The following is a 20382-nucleotide window of genomic DNA, read 5'->3' as shown; positions in this document are numbered from 1 at the left end:
GAGATGTACAAGGCAGATTTTTTTACACAGAGTGGTGGGTGCCTGGAACTCATTGCCGGGGAGGTAGTTGAAGTGGATAGGGTAGTAACTTTTAAGGGGCCTCTTGACAAGTACATGAATAGGATGGGAATCGAGGGATTTGGTCCCCGGAAGGGTAGGGGGTTTTAGTTCAGTCAGGCAGCATGGTCGCTGCAGGCTTGGAGGGCCAAAGGACCTGTTCCTGTGCTGTAATTTTCTTTGTTCTTTGTACACTTTCCAGCCAAGGAAACAATTCTCTCGGCATCAATCCTGTCAAGTCCTGTAAGAATTTTATACATTTCAAAAAGATTGCCTTTCGTTCCCCTGAGTGCCATAAGAATGCACCTAAGATACTCAATCCTGTCAAATCCTGTAAGCAGTTTCAATAATAGGCATGCTTTTGAACTTGTTCTGACCTCCTTCATTTTGGAGATCATTACGTAATATAGTTGCAGTTCTTATTCTCAAAGGTTAAATGCTGGCTACACTCGTTTACTATGGGCACCATGGATGTTTTGAGGTCATGAGTATTTGCTGATTCAAGATTCTGGAGAATTTATAATTATAAACATTTCAGTTTTGCGATTGTTCCTTTATTTTACAGGAAAAGCAGAAATGTTGAGTAAAAACAAGACACAGCTCAAGTCCCTCAGCCTGAACCTACAGGATCATTCCAAACCCCTCACTGAGCAGCATCTGGACTTGACTATTCCAACACACTTGCCAGCCTCCCATCACCAGAGATTTCTAAATCTTTGGTAGAGAAATAGAAAACTCAGTAATTAATCAAGCCAGAATGAACACCCAAAATAAATTTCTTTTTTTTTCCCGCCTACCTGTTTCATAACTGGTACCAAGTCCCTTTCATCCATCATCCCCTCTGTTCACTGACATTTAGCAACATAGCAATTTTAAAATTCTCATCCTTATATTCAAATCAATCCATGGCCTCATCCCTATCTCTGTAATCTTCTCCAATTCTCTGATATCTGTGCTCCTCCAGTTTTGCCTCTAGCATGTTTTAATTCAATCATTCCACTAATGGTAACCACTTGTTCAGCTTTCAAGGCGCTAAGCTCCAGAAAGGGTTAATGTGAATGTGTAAATCACACTGTTCACCTTGGGGAAGTGATGTAAGATCACATGACTGATGAATGGGCTCTCTCGCAGCCTCATGGAAAGGATAAGATCTCATTCAAGATATATTTGATTTGATTTATTATTGTCACATGTATTAACATACAATAAAAAGTATTGTTTCTTGCACACTAAACAGACAAAACATACCGTTCGTAGAAAAGGAAATGTGAGAGTGCAGAATGTAGTGTTACAGTCATAGTTAGGGTGTAGAGAAAGATCAACTTAATGCAAGTTGGTCCATTCAAAAGTCTGACAGCAGCAGGGAAGAAGTTGTTCTTGAGTTGGTTGGTACATGACCTCAGACTCTTGAATCTTTTTCCCGATAGAAGAAGGTGGAAGAGAGAATGTCCGGGGTACATAGGGTCCTTAATTATGCTGGCTGCTTTTCCGAGGTAGCGGGAAGTATAGATAGAGTCAATGTTGGGGGGCTAGTTTGTTTGATGGATTGGGCCACATTCACGATCTTTTGTAGTTCCTTGCGGTCTTGGGCAGAGCAGGAACCAAACCAAGCTGTTGTACAACCAAAAAGAATGCTTTCTATGGTGCATTTGTAAAAGTCGGTGAGGGTCGTAGCTGACAAGCAAAATTTCCTTAGTCTCCTGAGAAAGTAGAGGCATTGGTGGGCTTTCTTAACTATAGTGTCAGCATGGGGGAACCAGGACAGGTTGTTGGCGATCTGGACAACTAAAAACTTTAATCTCTCAACCCTTTCTACTTCATCCCTATTGATGTAGACAGAGGCATGTTCTCCTTTACGCTTCCTAAAGTTGATGACAATCTCCTTTGTTTTACTGACACTGAGGGAGAGATTATTGTTGTCGTACCAGTTCACCAGATTCTCTAACTCATTCCTGTACTCTGTCTCTTGTTTGAGATCTGACCCACTATGGTGGCGTCGTCAGCAAACTTGAAAACCGGTTCGAAGGGAAATTTAGCCGCACAGTCATAGATGTATAAGGAGTATAGTAGGGGGCTGAGAACACAGCCTTGTGGGGCACTGGTGTTGAGGATGATCGTGGAGGAGGTGTTGTTGCCTATCCTTACTGATTGTGGTCTGTGAGTTAGGAAGTTCAGGATCCAGTCACAGAGGGAGGTGCAGAGGCCCAGGCCACAGAGTTTGGATATGAGTTACGTGGGAATAACAGTGTTGAAGGCTGAGCTGTAGTCAAACAATAGGAATCTGACATGGGTGTCCTTGTTATCTAGGTGTTCCAGGGTTGAGTGCTGGGCCAGGGAAATAGTGTAGACCTGTTGTGGCAATAGACAAACTGTAGTAGATCCAGGTAGTCCGGGAGGCTGGAATTGATTCGTGCCATGACTAACCTTTCGAAGCATTTCACAGTTATGGATGTCAGAGTCACCAGCCAATAGTCATTAAAGCACGCTGCTTGGTTTTTCTTAGGTGCTGGGATGATAGGGACATCAGATTGTTGTAAAGAGAGGTTGAAGATATCTGTGAATACCTCTGCCAACTGATCTGCATAGGATCTGAGTGCACGTCCAGGTACCCCATCCGGGCCAATTGCTTTCCGTGGGTTGACCTTCAAGAAAACTGCCCTGACATCTGCAATGGTGACCCCAGATACAGATTCACCCAGGGCTTCCAGGATGGAGGGCATGCTCTCGCTGACCTCTTGCTCAAAACGGGCAGTTTTGTAGTTACATAGTTATTCACTGTTATGTTTTGAATAAAGTTGAAGTTAAACCCTATGTCAGAAAACTCCAATAATAGTCATGGACAACACCTAGTACACAAGAACGTGAGAAAGTCCACTTCTCTTTTCTTCTTCTTCTTGGTGGGATCAGTGACCAAATAGCACATGGACAAACAACTGATTAAAAAAATAATGGACTGGAAACAACCAATTGCTTCAAGCAAGGTGCAGTCCAAACCAAGCTGAAGCGTAGCCAAACTGATAGCAAAGATTTTCATGGTATTGCACTTCATCAGCACTCCCAACAAAGCAGAGCAAGAAACCAAAAGACAGCAACCACAGGAATTTGCTTTTATAAAAGCAGAGCGAGAAGCAGGTCAGTACACTTCTGTTTGTCGTAGGTGGTTTTGGAGACGTATCCTACTCATCGTCAAGGCACGACTGAACATTATCAGAGACCATTCAGTTGACCAGGCAAGTTGAGATTAGGAGACAGGATCATCCCATACTTCAAGGCAACAGAGAGAATCATTTGCAAAGAAGCACTGATTCAGTGACGTTCATTAAGTTTCCAGATAAAAATATGACTGTACAGAAACAGCAAAGTGGACACAGCAACCACATAAACCAAGTGCTATTGATAGGGTCATAGAGATTGACAGCATGGAAATAGGCCCTTCGGCCCAACTTGTCTCTGCCACTCAGTTTTTATCATTAAGCTGGTCCCAATTGCCTACATTTGGCCTATATCCCTCTATAGCCATCTTACCCATGTAACTGTCTAAATGTTTTTTAAAAGACAAAATTGCACCCATCTCTACTACTACCTCTGGCAGCTTGCTCCATATACTCACCATCCTGTGTGGGTGAAAAAATTGCCCCTCTGGGCCCTTCTGTATCTCTCCCCTCTCACTTTAACGTATAGCCTCTAGTTTTAGACTCCCCTGCCTTTGAGAAAAGATGTTGACTATCTACCTTGACTATGCTCCTCATTATTTTATTGACTTCTATAAGATCCCCCCTAAGCCTCCTACACTCCAAGGAAAAAAGTCCCACTCTATCCAGCCTCTCTTTATAACTCAAACCATCAAGTGCCAGTAGCATCCTAGTAAATCTTTTCTGCACATTTTTTAGTTTAATAACATCCTTTCTATAATAGGGTGACCAGGACTAGACACAGTATTCCAATGTCTTGTACAACTTCAGCAAGACATCCTAACTCCTGTATTCAATGTTCTGACCAATGAAACAAAGCATGCCGAATGCCTTCACCACCCTGTCCACCTGTGACTCCACTTTCAAGGAGCTATGAATTTGTATGCCTAGATCTTTGTTCTATAACTCTCCCCAACACCCTACCATTAACTGATAGATCAAATCAGGGCAGGACCTACCAAATTTCATCATCTCACATTTATCTAAATTAAACTCCATATGCCTTTTTAACCATCTTATCTACCTGCCCAGCTGCCTTCAGGGATCTTTAGTCATGTACTCCAAGGTCCCTCTGGTCCTGTGTACTTCCTAGCGTCCTACCATTCATTGGGCAGGATTTTCTGGCCACGTTTGCCCTGAAAATCCTGCCCAAGATCAATGGATATTTGCATGATCCGTGTCCCACCCGCTACAATTCTCAGGGCAGGCGGGATGGGAAAATTGTGTATTCTCTTGTCTTGTTAGAACTCCCAAAATGCATTGCCTCACACTTTTCAGGATTAAGTTCTATTTACCACTGTTCTATTTACCAATATATCCTGTCTATATTGTCCTGTAATGTAAGCCTTTCCTCCTTGCTATTTACCACATCACCAATTTAATCTGAAAATTTACCGATCATGCCCCCTATAGTTATGTCTAGATCATTAACGTACATTATAAACAGCAAGGAACCCAGCACCGATCCTTGCAGAACACCACTGGACACAGGTTTCCAGTCACAAAATCAACCTTTGATCATCACCTTCTGCCTCCTGCCACTAAGCTAATTTTGGATCCAATTTACCAAATGGCTCTGTATCCCATAGGCTCTTATCTTCTTCATCAGCATCTGATGTGGGATCTTTTCAAAAGCCTCACTGAAATCCATATAGGCTATATCAACTGCACTACCCTCATCTACAATCTAGTCACCTCCTCAAAAAATTCTAATTCGTTAGACATGATCTTCCCTGACAAAGTCCTGCCGACTATCCTTGATTAATCCTTGCTTCTCCAAGTGCAGATTAATTCCCTCAGAATTTTTTATAATTTCCCCACCACTGATGTTAGCCTCATTAGCCTGTAATGATCTGTTTCTCCTTCTCTTCTTGAATAATGGTACCACGTTAGCTGTCCTCCAATCCTTTGACACCTCTGCTGTAGCCAGAGAGGATTTGAAAATTAGTGTCAGAGCCACTGCAGTGTCCTCCCTTGCCTCCCACAGCAGTCCAGAATACGCTGTTAGCACCTCCTCTTTCTCAATGCCAATCTGTTCAATTATATCACAGTCCTCCTCCCTGCTTTCACAGATGCAAATACTCATTCACTACCGCATGTATGTTTTTCATCTGCACACATGTTGTCACTTTAGTACCAAATGGGCCTTACTCTTTCCCTGGTTAATCTCTCGCTCTTACTATACTTACAAAACACCTTGGGATTTTCCTTTATTTTGCCCAGCAATGTTTTTTCATGCCCCCTCTTCCACTCACCTAATTTATTTTCTAAGTAACCTCCTGCACTTTGTATACTCCTCTTAGGCTTTCATTCTTCTGTGTCCCCTGAACTTGCCCTAAACTTTCCTTTATCTTCCTTATCTAATGCTGTATAACTCTTGACATCCAGGGTTCTCTGAACTAATTGGTCCCAGCCCCATCCTTTACCAAAACGTGTTGACATTGCACTTTCTCTATATCCTTTTCCCATTGCTCTGATGTGGATCTTCCTGCAATTAGCCACTTCTAGTTTACTTTGACCAAACAATCCTGTCTTATCCTATTAAGATTGTTCTTCAGAAATCTTATTTTCAGTACATGTTTGTCCTTTTGCATAACTATCTAAATCTTAGTATGTTACGGTCACTATTACTGACAAGCTCCCCCACTAACACCTCTGCAACCTGCCCTAAAATTAGGTCAAGCACCAGCTCTTACCTGAGGCTTCTAAAGTTCTCCTGGGTTGTCATAGAATCCCTACAGTGCAGAAGGAGGCCATTCAGCCCATCAAGTCTGCACTGATCACAATTCTACCAGGCCCTGAGCCAATTAATAGCCATGATGTGGATATGCCGGGGTTGGACTGGGATAAACACAGAAAGAAGTCTACCAAATAAACCTGTTGGATTTTAACCTGGTGATGTGAGACTTCTTACAATTAATAATTGCCAGTAACATTATTCTCTTTCTACAGAGGCTGTCAGATCTGCTGAGTTCCTCCCCTAGTTTTGTAGTATTACATAACTGGTTCTTCACTTTTTATTCCCTTCACCTCTCACCTATGAATTATTACATTGATTTTTTTTCAGTATTTTAGATCCTGCTTAATTACTGATGAAAATAATAATAAACCATCAGTGGCAACCCCACTGAAGCGCCCGACGTTCGCACCTGCGCACTAATCCCTCAGTCACTATGGGATGGCGAGATGTTGGTCTTGCGCACGCGTATCGACACTGGTTCTCGTGTCATGCGCACACGCAGTACGGGTTGTAACTGCCTCCCTTACTACACACGCGCAGTCAGCGGGGCGTTGACAGCTGCGCACGCGCAGTCGCGGAGCTAGTTGACGGCCCGCACACGCGCAGTCGGCGGAGCGTGTTGACTGTCGCACACGCGCAGTCGGCAGGGCGGGGTTGACGGCTACGCATGCGCAGTCGGCCGGGGGCGGGGCGGGGTGGGTTGACGGCCGCGCACGCGCAGTTGGCGGGACGGGTTGACAGCCGCTGCCCTCGAGCGAGCTTCCCTCCGCCCCGGGGGGATTTGGAAGCTGCCGCTTCAGCTATCTGTACTGACCAGGCTAAAGGCCGAGTTTCAACCCATGGCAAACCTGTGAGTCCCAAGTCTTGTCTGTGCTGCGGCCGTTATTGTTCTTTATTCAATTGAAAATCAATCTAATTCTCACACGGGGGGTCTCGATAACCGTTAGTTCTTTATTCCTGAGCTGGTGTGTGGGGCTGGCTGATCCACTGCAGCCGCTTTGTGATGGCACCTGAACGCTCAGGGCTTTGGCTTCATCCCATCCCGCCACTGACTGCCTATCGCTTTGCCTATGCTTCCTGCACACTTGACACACACACGGAAAATGCTGCAAGTGTGAAATATAGACAGAAAAAGCTGCAAATATACAGCAGGTCAGAGTTAGGGTTACACAGAGAGAGAGAGAGATGGTGCTTCAGGTCATCATCAGAAATAGAAATAGGTTTAAAACAATTGTAATGTGGGAGAGTGGAAGAAGGAACAAAAAGGAAAGTCTCTACTAGCTTGGTAGATACGAGAGATTAGATAGTATAAAGATAGTTACGTCAGATCTGTTGAATATTTCTAGCTCTTTCTGTCTTCATTCCTGAGCATTTGGCTTCCTGACCTAAGTAAGAGGATCAGGTTGAGAGAATGGCTATGCCAACACTTCTAGAATGGTCTTGAGTCTCTGCAGGGATTAAAAATTTAATTTCTGTAGCACTATTGTGAGCTATCCAAGAAATAAATCACAGGGATTTTTTCCATGTTTTTGAATACTTTTGATTAGCTATAAATATTTGATAGAGCAGGGAAGAAACACTAAGGATGGTTGGAGGACTGATGTCAAGTGATGAAACTTCCTGGAATATGTCAAAGTTTGTTACCCTGACAAGGTGGTTATTGCCCTACATAACTTTCATGGCACAGTTGAGCACTGCTGCCTGACAGTGCCAGGGACCTGGGTTTGATCCCACCCATGGGTGACTGTGTAGAGTTTACATGTTCTCCCCATGTCTGAGTGGGTTTCCTCCCACAGTCCAAAGAAGTACAGATTGGGTGGATTGGCAATGCTAAATTGCCCCTTGGTGTCCCAAGATGTATAGGTTAGGTTGATTGTTGTAAAAACCCATCTGATTCACTAATGTCCTTCAGTGAATGGTCTGGCCTACATCTGATTCCAGACAGACAGCAATGGGGATGATTCTTAACTATCCTCTGAAATGGCTGACCAAGCCTCTTGGTTCAAGGGCAATTAGGAATGGGCAATGAATGCTGTCTTTGCTGCTGCCAATGAGAATTTTTAAAAAGCCAATTACTAAGCAATGTCTTTTAATAGGTATCCACATCCCAAGAGAGGATTTTTTTAAGAAGCCAATTACGGAATAATGCCTTTAAATTAAGTAGAAAAGTAGATTGCCAGGCTATCAAAATGAGATCTCAAAGGTTTTTTAGGTTTTTGATTATGGATTAATGAAATAAATTGAGCTGAGCACTTCAACTCTTCCTCCTAGCTGGTGATCCTGTGTATTATCTGACATTGCAAAAATTAAGAAGGGGGAATATGAAATAAAGCCAGAAAGTGCTACAAATATTCAGCAGGTCTGGCAACATCTGTAAAAGAGATGAAGTTAAGAAAGTTAAAGTTAAGAACTTTTGCAATTAGGATATTAGTTTGTGGTCAAAAACCTTATTTGTATTAACAATGTGCCTTTACAGCTATCAAATGACTGCTTCATGTTGGGTCATGTTTTTCAAATCTTGCTAATTTGAACAAGGTGTGGCTTCCAAATCTCATCAAGTTTGCTCTTTAAAAACACTAATAGTGGTAATGATAAATGATTTCAGCATTACCTTATTAAAATGCTGTAAGTTAATGGTTATGTGGAGATTTTTTTATTTTTAATTTGCCAGGTAGGCAAGGCTTCATATCTGAGTTACAGGACTGGACAAGCTCTTACTTTGCCTGCAAACTTCCCATTTAAAATAATAAAATTAAATCAAGAGATGAATATTTTAAGTAAAGAAAGCCAAGCACCTCTGATGAAAAATCTAAGAATCATTGGATGATTCAACACAGAAGAAGCCATTCAGCCCATCATACATGTGCTGGTTCTTTGAAATAGCTCTTCAATTAATCCATTTTCCAGCTCTTATCCTATTGAAACAATTTACATCCCAGGACTTTACCCATTTCACCTTTGAAAATTATTATTGCATCTCCTTCCACCACCCCTTGTCAGTCTGTTCTCTCTTAAATCACCTCTTAACCATCTCTCTCCTGAGGAGAACAACCCCAGCTCCTCTAGTCTCTCCAAGTAACAGCCCTCATTTCCATTCAAATAAATCTCCTCTGCATCTTCTCTAAAACCTTGACCCCCTTTCTAACATGTGGTGCCCAAAATTGGACACACTGCTTGCGCTAGAGTTTAACCTGAAATAAAGTGCCATACATTTTCAAGCTCAGTTTATGAATTGTAGACATATATTTGAAGACATAGCCAATGGAAAAAACAAAAGTCTGGGTTCATTTAAACATTAGTAGAACAATCATCATCAAGCACATGTTGCAACAACAACTTGTATTTATATAATGGCCAGAATTCTTTGACGTCATATGTCCCCAATACTGCTGTCAGCGAGACCAGAGAATTTGGCACTCAGCGAAATCTTCATTCACAGCAGTGGGACCGGAGAATCCCAGCCATGGATGAGGTTGGAGAATCCCAGCCAAGGTCTTCAACGTAACAAAATGTCCCAAGGAGCTTCATAGACGCAAAAAGCAACATTTGGCACTACGCCACATATGGAGATATTAGATAATTACACCTATAATTATTGCTCTTGGAACATTTGCACTAACACTACTTAAAAGTACCATCTCTACAAACTTCAGAAGGAATATTTTAATAGAGTCAAGTTTCTGAAATGGAAAAGTACAGTTTATTGGCCCCTTTATCTATCTGTAATAAAACTTGAGCAATTTTGTTGGCTAGCAATAACTTTAGGAAGCTTCCATATGTTGTATTGATTTCTACAAACCTCGATGGTCCAAGAGTAATAGTGACCTTTCAAATGTTAGTGTCAATCATTGATAATTGATTGACAGCTATAGGCAGGCCAAATGAGGCAAGAATTTATACAGTATTGATTTATTTCCCCCTCATTGCCATCTGAATATTTATTTGCCAACACTGCTGATTAGTTCTGTGCTGTGATTGTTCTGTGGAATATTGTGATTGAAAATGCTACTGGATTGGTCCCTAGTAACCATAACGAGGATCTATGTCATAATGGCAGAAAGACACATCAATTTCAACTGCTTTTTCTGCAGCTCTAAATATTCTTCATAGATGTGTTACTACATTTATTAATCTACCTACGACATAGGTAGGAAAACTGATAAAAGTCCTGAAATGTGAATATAAAGAGATAGGCAGAAGTACAGGACCTCAAGGAAACAATTTCAGGACTACTACCAGTGCCATGTGCTAGTGAGAGTATGAATAGGAGGATTAGGCAGATGAATGCCTGGCTTCAGAGCTGGTGCAGGGGGCAGATTTTTGAATCATTGGGATCTTTTCTGGGGAAGGGCTGATCTGTTCAAGAGGGATGGGTCATATTTAATCTGGAGGGGAACTAACATCCTGGAGGGGTGATTTGCTAGAGCCACTCAGAGGGTTTAACCTAGTTTGGTGGGGGGGGGTGGGATCCAGGCAGACAGAAGAAAAGGTTGAGGACAGCACAGAAGTTAAAGAGAGCACATTAATTAGTAAAGGCAGTGTTAGTAATCCTAGTACCAGACAGATAAGACAGAGAGCAAAGGAAGTCTGCAGGTGCAGCAGGTGATCAAGAAGGCGAATGGAATGTTGGCCTTTATAGCGAGGGGGATAGAATATAAAAGCAGGGTCCTGCTGCAACTGTACAGGGCACTGGTGAGGCTGCAACTGGAGTACTGTGTACAGTTTTGGTCCCTGTATTTGCGAAAGGATATATTGGCCTTGGAGGGAGTGCAGAGAAGGTTCACCAGGCTGATACCAGAGATGAGGGGGTCAGCTTATGAAGAGAGATTGAATAGACTGGGTCTGTACTCGTTAGAGTTTAGAAGGCTGAGGGGGGATCTTATAGAGACTTGCTAGATAGGGTAGAGGTAGAGAGATTCTTCCCACTTAGAAAAGATAGCAAAACTAGAGGGCACAGCCTCAAAATAAGGTGGGGGGGGGCAGGCAGGCGGGCACGCAGTTTAGAACGGAGTTGAGGAATTTCTTCACTCAAAGGGTGGTGAATCTCTGGAATTCTCTGCCCATTGAAGTGGCGGCGGCTACCTTGTTGAATATATTTAGTCACGGGTGATAGATTTCTGATAGACATGGGAATTAAGGGTTATGGGGAGAAAGTGGGAAAGTGGAACTGATCCACTTCAGATCAGCCATGATCTTATTGAATGGCGGGGCAGGCTCGAAGGGTTAGATGGCCTACTCCTGCTCCTATTTCTTATGTTCTTATTAAGTCCAGATTAAACTGTATTTATTTCAATGCAAGAGGCCTGATGGGCAAGGCAGATGAACTCGGCATTGATGGGTACATGGGACTGGGATATTATAGCAATTACCGAAACGTAGCTAAGGGAAGGACAGGACTGGCAGCTCAATGTTCCAGGTTACAGATGCTGTAGGAAAGATAGAACAGGAGTAAGAGAGGAGGGGAAGTTGCACTTTTGATTAGGGAAAGCATCACAGCCATACTGAGAGGGAATATGTCCAAGGGTTTGGCCACTGAGTCTATATGGGTAGAACTGAAAAATAAGAAGGGGGCAATCACTTTGATAGGGTTGTACTATAGGCCCCCAAATAGTCAGCAGGAAATTGAGGAGCAAATATGTAAGGAGATTACAGATAGCTCTAAGAAAAACAGGGTGGTAATAGTTGGAGATTTTAACTTTCCCAACATTGACTGGGACAGCCATAGTATTAGAGGGTTGCTTGGAGAGAAATTTGTTGACTGTATTCAGGGGGAATTTCTCATTCAGTATGTGGATGGCCCGACTAGAGAGGGGGCAAAACTTGACCTCCTCTTGGGAAATAAGGAAGGGCAGGTGACAGAAGCATTAGTGAGGGATCACTTTGGGACCAGTGACCATAATTCTGTTAGGTTTAAGTAGCTAAGGAGAATGATAGGTCTGTCCCAGAAGTTAAAATTCTAAATTGGGGCAAGGCCAATTTTGCTGGTATCAGACAGGAACTTTCAAAAGTTAATTGGGGGCGTCTGTGGGAAGGCAAAGGGATGTCTGATATTTGGCACACTTTCAAAAGTGTGTTAACCAGGCTTCAGGGTAAACATATTCCCCTTAAAGTAAAGGCAAGGCTAGCAGAAGTTGGGAACCCTGGCTGACTCAGGATATTGAAGCCCTGGTCAAGAAGAAGAAAAAAACATATGACATGCATATGCAGCTGGGAGCAAGTGAATCTCTTGAAGAGTATAGTGGCTCTAGGAGTAGAGTTAAGAGAGAAATCAGGAGGGCAAAAAGGTGACACGAGATTGCCTCATCTGCCAAAACAAAGGAGAATCCAAAGAGCTTCTACAAATACATAAAGGGCAAAGGAGTAACAAGGGAGAGAGTAGGGCCTCTTAAGGATCAACAAGGTCATCCATGTGCAGATCCAGAAGAGATGGGTGAGATCCTAAATGAATATTTCTCATCAGTATTTACTACTGAGGAAAGGCATGGATGTTAGGGAACTTGGGGAAATAAATAGTGATGTCTTGATGAGTGTACATATGTCAGAGGTGGTGGTGCTGGAAGTCTTAAAATGCATCAAGGTAGATAAATCCCTGGGACCTGATGATGTATATCCCAGGATGTTGTGGGAGACTAGGGAGGAAATTGCGGGTCCCCCAGCTGAGATATTTGAATCATCGATAGTCACGGGTGAGGTGCCTGAAGATTGGAGAGTGACAAATGTTGTGTCTTTGTTTAAAAAGGGCTGCAGGGAAAAGCCTGGGAACTATAGGCCAGTGAGTCTCATAATTGTGGTGGGTAAATTATTGGAAGGTATTTTGAGAGACAGGATCTACAGGCATTTGGAGACGCAAGAACTGATTGGGGACAGTCATGATGGTTTTGTGAGTGGAAAATCACGTCTCACAAATTTAATTAAGGTTTTTTGAAGGGGTAACCAAGAAGGAAGATGAGGGCAGTGCAGTTGATGTTGTCTACATGGACTTTAGCAAGGCCTTTGACAAGGTACTGCATGGTAGGTTGTTGCATAAAGTTAAAGTTCACGGGATCCAGGGTGAGGTATCTAAATGGATACAGAATTGGCTTCTTGACTGAAGCCAGAGGGGGGTTGTAGAGACTTGTTTTTCAAACTGGAGGCCTGTGACCAGCGATGTGCCTCAGGGATCAGTTCTGGGCCCACTGTTATTTATGATTTATATTAATGATTTGGATGAGAATATAGGGGGCATGGTTAGTAAGTTTGCAGATGACACTAAGATTGGTGGCATAGTGGACAGTGAAGAAAGTTATCTTCAATTCAAAGGGATCTTGATCAATTGGGCCAGTGGGCTGACGAACGGCAGATGGAGTTTAATTCAGGTAAATGCGAGGCGGTGCATTTTGGTAGATTGAACCAGGGCAGGGCCTACTCAGTTAATGGTAGGGTGTTGGGGAGAGTTACAGAACAGAGAGATCTAGGGGTACATGTTCATAGCTCCTTGAAAGTGGAGTCACAGGTGGACAGAGTGGTGAAGAAGGCATTTGGCATGCTTGGTTTCATCAGTCAGAACATTGAATACAGGAGTTGGGATGTCTTGAAGTTGTACAAGACATTTGGAATACTGTGAGCAATTCTGGTCACCCTGTTATTAGAAAGGATATTTTTAAAGTAGAAAGAGTGCAGAAAAGATTTACTAGGATGCTACCGGGACTTGATGGATTGAGGTAGAAGGAGAGGCTGAATAGACTGGGACTTTTTTCTCTGGAGTGTAGGAGGCTGAGGGGTGACCTTAGAGGTCTATAAAATAATGAGGGGCATAGACAAGGTAGATTGTCAATATCTTTTCCCAAAGGTAGGGGAGTCTAAAACTAGAGGGCATAGGTCTAAGGTGAGAGGGAAGATATACAAAAGTGTCCAGAGGGGCAATTTTTTCACACACAGGGTGGTGAGTGTCTGTAACAAGCTGCCAGAGATAGTAGTAGAGGCGGGTACAACTTTGTCTTTTAAAAAGCATTTAGATAGTTACATGTGCATGATGGGCATAAAGGGATATGGGCCAAATGTGGGCAACTGGGATTAACTTAAGGGTTTTAAATTAAAGGGTGGCGTGGACAAGTTGGGCCGAAGGGCCTGTTTCCGTGCTGTAGACCTCTATGACTCTATATTAATGCAAAAGTCTTATATCAAGTATACATTGTTATATTTCAAAAGTGTTATATTTTGTTATAGATGCAAAAGCATCTTAAATGAAAGAAGTCTCTCATTTCTTCTGATGTGGAGCAAGATTCCTAGCAGGTAAATGTGAGATTGTTATACCCTGAAGTGAGCTTCCAATCCAACATCCTTTTCATCATCAAGACCGACTCCTTCTACCTCTAAAACATTGCTTGTCTCCAATCATCCACTGTTGAAATTCCCATCCAAGGCTTTCTGACCTGTGGACTTACCTATCCCAGTTCCCTCCTGATGGATCTTTTTGTAAACCAACTCATCCAAAACTTTGTCCGCGCTCAACTTACCTGTACTCAACATTCGCCTTTCACCCCCATGGTCACTGACCTACCTTGGTTCCTGGTTAGGCAATGCCTCCAATTTTAAAATTCTCATGTTTGCTTTCAGATATCTCTGATAGCCTTGCCCCTTCCTACATTTATAACCTTCCCCAGTCCCACATCCTCAAGATCTCTGTGTTCCTCCAATTCTGGTCAATTGTGCATGTCCACTATTATATCTCCCCACTATTTATAGCCATTCCTTTAGTTGCCTAAGCTCTAAACTCTTTAATTTCCACTCTGACCAAGTTTTTGGTCATCTTTCTTAATATCTCTATGTATTTTTTTTGTCAGATATTGCTCCTTTGACATGTCTGCCGTGTTTTACTGCATTAAAGGAACAATAAAAAAAGCAAGTTGTTGACATCACAGACCCCAAACTTTTCTCATTATAATGAAATTTCAATTGCTAATGCACCCAGGTGAGCAATGGAACAGCTGGAAATCTAGATAGCATTCTATATTTGTATTAAAATCTTTAAATCTACAAACTCTTATTCAACGTTCCTATTAATAACTTATATGTCAATGTTTATAATGGAAATTGGTACAGTAAGCTGGTTGCACTTTATACCTTCTGGTCAATAGTTGTAGAGTAAAAAGGGGGAGTAGCACACAGTTTCACAGAGGGTTGTGAATCTATGGAACTCACCGGCCCAGAGTGCAGTGGATGCAGAATCAATCAATGGATTCAAGAAAGAGATAGATAAATATTTGATCAAAAGCAGGATAAAAGGTTCTGGGGAAAAGGCAGGGAAGTGGAGTTAGCATGAGATGGAGATTGGCCATGGTCACTTGGAATGGCAGAGGGGGCTCAAAAGGGCTGAATTGCCTATTCTATCTCTTAATTCCTGTATTGTCAAATTTCAAGAGCCAACCTGAAAAATGAAAACTCTGTCATAAACTGTCAATAGATATTTGTAAATAGTTGAAAATTACAAGGAATGCCTAAAAAATTGGATAACGAGTAGGAAATACCATCTTCTTAGACTTTGAAAGTCTGTCACAAAAGAGGCTTCCCTGCAGGATTGAAGTTTCTGTTATTAGTAGATAATAATTGAAAAGGAATGAGAGCTTTCTCGAAGGTAAAAGGTAGTTAGAGATGGATTTGGATCTATTTGGAGACTGGTGGTGTCTCTCAAAGGTTGCTGCTGAAATCATTGTTCTTCACTATTTTTACTAAGATGTAAGTGCTGCAGAAACGAATTGCAAAATTGCATATCATATTAACGGCTGTATGGAGTGTAGGATTGTAGAAAATGATCAATGGCGCCAGGTGATGACTCTTGTGTGGGGAGATTGGGCCATTGAGTAATGTTTAATTTAGAAAAATGTAGTGTTGGAAGGTTCAATTCAAAATGCATACACCCTTAAGAGAAGGGCATTAAAATATTTGGGTAAAGAAAGAGATTTAAGCATTTGATGCATACATCTCTAATGCTCCATGAGCAAGATTGAGATTGTAAAGCAGAAGCTTGAGCAAATAGGGTGTTGGGTACATTCGTAGAACAATTGATGATAAGATTTTGGTCAGACCTTGCTTGGAGTATTGTTCTCCAGTTTTCGTCTCATATGGTTGGCGATATTGAGACATAAGAACATAAGAAATAGGAGCAGGAGTAGGCCATCTAGCCCTTCGAGCCTGCCCCGCCATTCAATAAGATCATGGCTGATCTGTCGTGGCTCAGTTCCACATTCCCGCCCTCTCCCCATAACCCTTAATCCCCTCTGTTATCAAAAACCCATCAACCCGCGTCTTAAAAATATTTAGCGAGGTAGCCTCCACCACTTCAACGGGCAGAGAATTCCACAGATTCAGCACCCTTTGAGTGAAGAAGTTCCTCCTCAACTCCGTTCTAAACCATCCCCCCTTTATCTTGAGGCTGTGTCCCCTAGTCCTATTATCCTTTCTGAGCGGGAAGAGTCTCTCCACCTCTATCCTATCCATCCCATTCATCATCTTATACGTCTCAATGAGATCTCCCCTCATTCTTCTAAACTCTAACGAGTACAAGCCTAGTTTATTCAGCCTCTCCTCATAGCTCAACCCCCTCAACTCCGGCATCAGCCTAGTAAACGTCCTCTGCACTCCCTCCAAGGCCTCCCTCCAAGACTTTGGAAAGGATGCCAAAGAGGGTCACTAGACTAATTCTCATGATAAAGCACCTTAGTAATCAAAATTAATTTAAAAGTTGAAATTCTACCCTTGTGCACAAGTCGCAAAACCCCAGTCTGCAGGTGCAGCAGGTGATCAAGAAGGCAAATGGAACGCTAGCCTTTATAGCAAGGGGGATAGAATATAAAAGCAGGGAGATCTTGCTGCAACTGTACGGGGTACTAGTGAGGTCGCAGCTGGAGTACTGTGTGCAGTTTTGGTCGCCGCACTTGTGCAAGGATATTTTGGCCTTGGAGGGAGTGCAGAGGAGGTTCACTAGGCTGATACCGGAGATGACGGGTTGGACTATGAAGAGAAACTAAATAGACTGGGTCTGTGCTCATTGGAGTTTAGAAGGATGAGGGGGGATCTTATAGAGACGTATAAGATAATGAAGGGGATGGATAGGGTAGAGGTAGAGAGATTCTTCCCACTTAGAAAGAACAGCAGGACTAGAGGACACAGCCTCAAGATAAGGTGGGGGGGGCAGTTTAGATCGGAGTTGAGGAGGACCTTCTTCACTCAAAGGGTGGTGAATCTCTCGAATTCTCTGCCCGTTGAAGTGGTGGAGGCTACCTCGCTAAATATATTTAAGTCACGGGTAGATAGGTTTTTGACAGACAAGGGAATTAAGGGTTATGGGGAGAAAGCAGGAAAGTGGAACTGATCCACTTCAAATCAGCCATGATCTTATTGAATGGCGGAGCAGGCTCGAGGGGCTAGATGGCCTGCTCCTGCTCCTACTTCTTATGTTCTTATGTACACTAAGGCTAATTTCATTCAGGTTGATAGATAAGATTGTGTTCCGGTTGACATTTTGTTCCAGTTGAGTAAATTAGGGAAGACCACTGTTCACAAGATATGTAAGACCAGATCTAAGTTCGGTACAAGAAGGAATTTCTTTTTCCAGGGTATAGTGGATCCCTGGAATGGTACAGTGAATGCTGATTCACTAAATTCTTTCAGGTGAGTGTTGATGCTGTTTCTGGTTAAGGTGAACGTCACCACTTACAAAATGTAGCCAGAAATTCAGGACCAAAGTGATTGTCAGGATTGGTTTTGCTATCTCATTACATGAAAGAGATATTTCTCAGATTTAATTCCCCCTAAGCTGACAATTTTTTACCTCATTTTTCTGGAGAGCTTGTGATTTTGGGTGGGTGAAGTGCATATAGTCTAATCCATATATACTGTCACAATGGTATGTGGCAAGCTAGGTGGACCAGAAGCTCTTTATCTGTTGTCATTGTTCATATGTAATCAGCATCTGCTAATTTGAGGATTGGTATTGATGAGCAATGAAACATTGTGCAGAATACTTCAAACATTAATGTTGACACCCTTATGATTTCTCATTAAATGAGAAAATAATCATTTGGTAGTGTAGAACTTGAGTATTGCTGAAAAAGAGACAAGATAAAAAGTTTTGAAATGCCTTTTTTCAGCGATATTTATCTGAGCAACCTGGATTTAAACTCAGTGAAAACTGGCCAAATTTGCAGACAGTACTGAACCAAGAGAGCAGACTATCAAATCTGAAGAGGCAACCAGGAGTCCACCTAGACAAAGTATGGAAATAAATCAACCTATTAGATATAGATAAATGTGAAGTATTTTACATGAGATATTTTTTTAAAACGGGTGATGTGTATATTCCAGCAATTATGTTGAATTAGCAAAAATGTTGAAAAAGGTTTAGGCTGCTGACATAACACTGCGTGTAATTATAATCAGCAAATCAAATGGAATACTGAATTTTATAACCTCATCAGCAGAGTACAAGTTCAGTTATAGCCATTATGGCAAACTGGAGACGTTACGACACTGGTTCCTACCATCAGAGAACTTGGTTATAAGATTAGAAAAACGTAGTGCCAGGCAGAAGACATAATCAAAAACAAATCAACTGAGGACACCGTTTCAAAGTTGCACTTTTTCGGTATAAATGGCAATGTCTCGCCTGCTTTTCTTCAAAATTATGCCGTGAGATCTTTAACATCTACCCAAGGAGGGACTTAAGGAACTTCAGTGCAGTACTGAGAGAGTGCTGCATTGTCAGAGGTGCCATGTTTTGGAGGAGATCCTCACCTACCTGCCAGAATCTGATAAAGGGTCATTGTCCTGAAATGTTAAATCTGTTTCTCTTCACAGATGTTGCCTGATCTGTTGAGTATTTCCAACATTTTGCATTTATTTCAGATTTGCAGCATATGTATGTATTTTATGTTTAAATTCTGATGACTACGTCATTTAAATGATAGGGTCAGGTGCCTGTGCCTACGGCAGTACAATAAGCCAGAGTTCCAGGGGGGTGTCAGCTTACCACACTAATGGAATGGGCCAAACTGAAAATATATTCTTGGAACACAGAAAACCCATTCTGTAATCATAATTTATCTGTCTGGGAACTAATTGCAAGGCAATCCTCCTGTGTTGGAGCCTTCAGCCCTAAATGGAATCTGCGCCTGCTTTTGACAGCCTCTTACGAGAACTTACTCAGACCTCTTTTTTTCTTCCCCTTCTGCTCCCACCATCCTCCCTTTCTCCATCTAGATCATAAATTCTTGAAAATGTCTAAATGGGCCAGTGAGATGGTTAATCTAGGTATGAATGCCAAATTCCACTTGCCCCCCCCCCTCGTCCTCCAACAGCTGGAATTGTCCCAGAATTTTGCTTCTGGGACCATACAATTTCTTTGCAAGTTTGCTCTGACTCGATAGGCTACAGTGTTATTAATTAATCAAAAAATCTATTTTAATTCCATTTTAATCAGTTGAAATGTTTTGGTATATCTCTGCATTGATACAGCATACTTAGTTTCAGTGATTACAAGCATCGTAGCTTATGAAGATCAGAGGTACTGTTTTAGAAAGGTTAAAATATTTTTGTCTGCCATAGATTTTTTTTAAAGCATAGCAATATTCTGTAAGTATATGTCTAGAGAGAGGGTTATACAAAATATTTCTGGGAAAATGCACCAAATAAGGCATAAATAAAAACCCATAGTGGGAGAGTAAAGGACTAGAGATCATAGTTTGAAGATAAGAGGAGAGGTAGCTGGTACACTAAGTGAAGTACAGCGTAGGAACAGGTCCTTTAGCCCTCCAAACATATACCAATCATGATGCCCTAATTAAACTTCTAAAAAATCCTCCTGCCCTTTCTTAGTCTGTATCCCTCTATTCCCTCCCTTGTACCCATCCAGATGCCTCTTAAATGTTGCTAGAATGCCTGCTTCCACCACCACCTCCAGCAGCGGGTTCCAGGCACCCACCACTCTTTGTGTGAAAACCTCCCCCTGCACATCTCCCTCCAACTTTCTCCCTCTCACCTTGAAGTTCTGGATACCTTAATTGTTGCATTGGTATAGTTCACAAGAATTACTCCAGATGTAAAGAACTGTAGTTAAGAGGACAAATTGGAGATGTTGAGACTGTTTTCCTTGGAGGAAAGAAGACTGAGATCGGGGTATTCAGATCCTGAGGGGTACATAGTGAGAAACTATTCCCACCTGGAGTGTGTGTGTACGAGATGGATTTCCGGAGCAGTATGTTGATGAACCAAATAGGGGTTTTATATTTAATATTATGTAATGAGAAAGGGCTAATTAATAACCTTACTGTAAATGAATAGTGACAAAAATGTGGTAGATTTTTACATTAAATTTAAAAGTGATATAGTTAATTTCAAAACTAGGGTCTTAAATCTGCG

At 42.0% G+C, this 20382-nt stretch overlaps 1 protein-coding gene across 6 annotated transcripts in view; it reads left to right on the top strand.

The window, feature by feature from the left end:
• The first annotated feature begins 6722 nt into the window (after positions 1-6722).
• Positions 6723-20382, top strand: part of LOC145348133 (sodium/hydrogen exchanger 9B2-like) — a 121287-nt gene continuing 107627 nt past the window's right edge. For 4 of the 6 annotated variants that reach the window (XM_080196298.1, XM_080196306.1, XM_080196333.1 and 1 more), the window contains exon 1: positions 6723-6838. In XM_080196298.1, the coding sequence (XP_080052424.1) occupies positions 6828-6838 (11 nt within the window). In that variant the 5' untranslated portion in view covers positions 6723-6827. Of the gene's footprint in view, positions 6839-14193; positions 14260-20382 lie in introns of those variants that run through there. The other 2 variants (XM_080196313.1, XM_080196288.1) reach the window with 2 other exon arrangements.

The sequence above is a fragment of the Carcharhinus amblyrhynchos genome, chromosome 1 (genome assembly GCF_965287045.1).
Source record: "Carcharhinus amblyrhynchos chromosome 1, sCarAmb.v2.hapA, whole genome shotgun sequence".
NCBI classification, from domain to species: domain Eukaryota; kingdom Metazoa; phylum Chordata; class Chondrichthyes; order Carcharhiniformes; family Carcharhinidae; genus Carcharhinus; species Carcharhinus amblyrhynchos.
The sequence above is the reverse complement of the archived record's forward strand: the minus strand, read 5'-3'. Positions and strand labels throughout refer to the sequence as shown.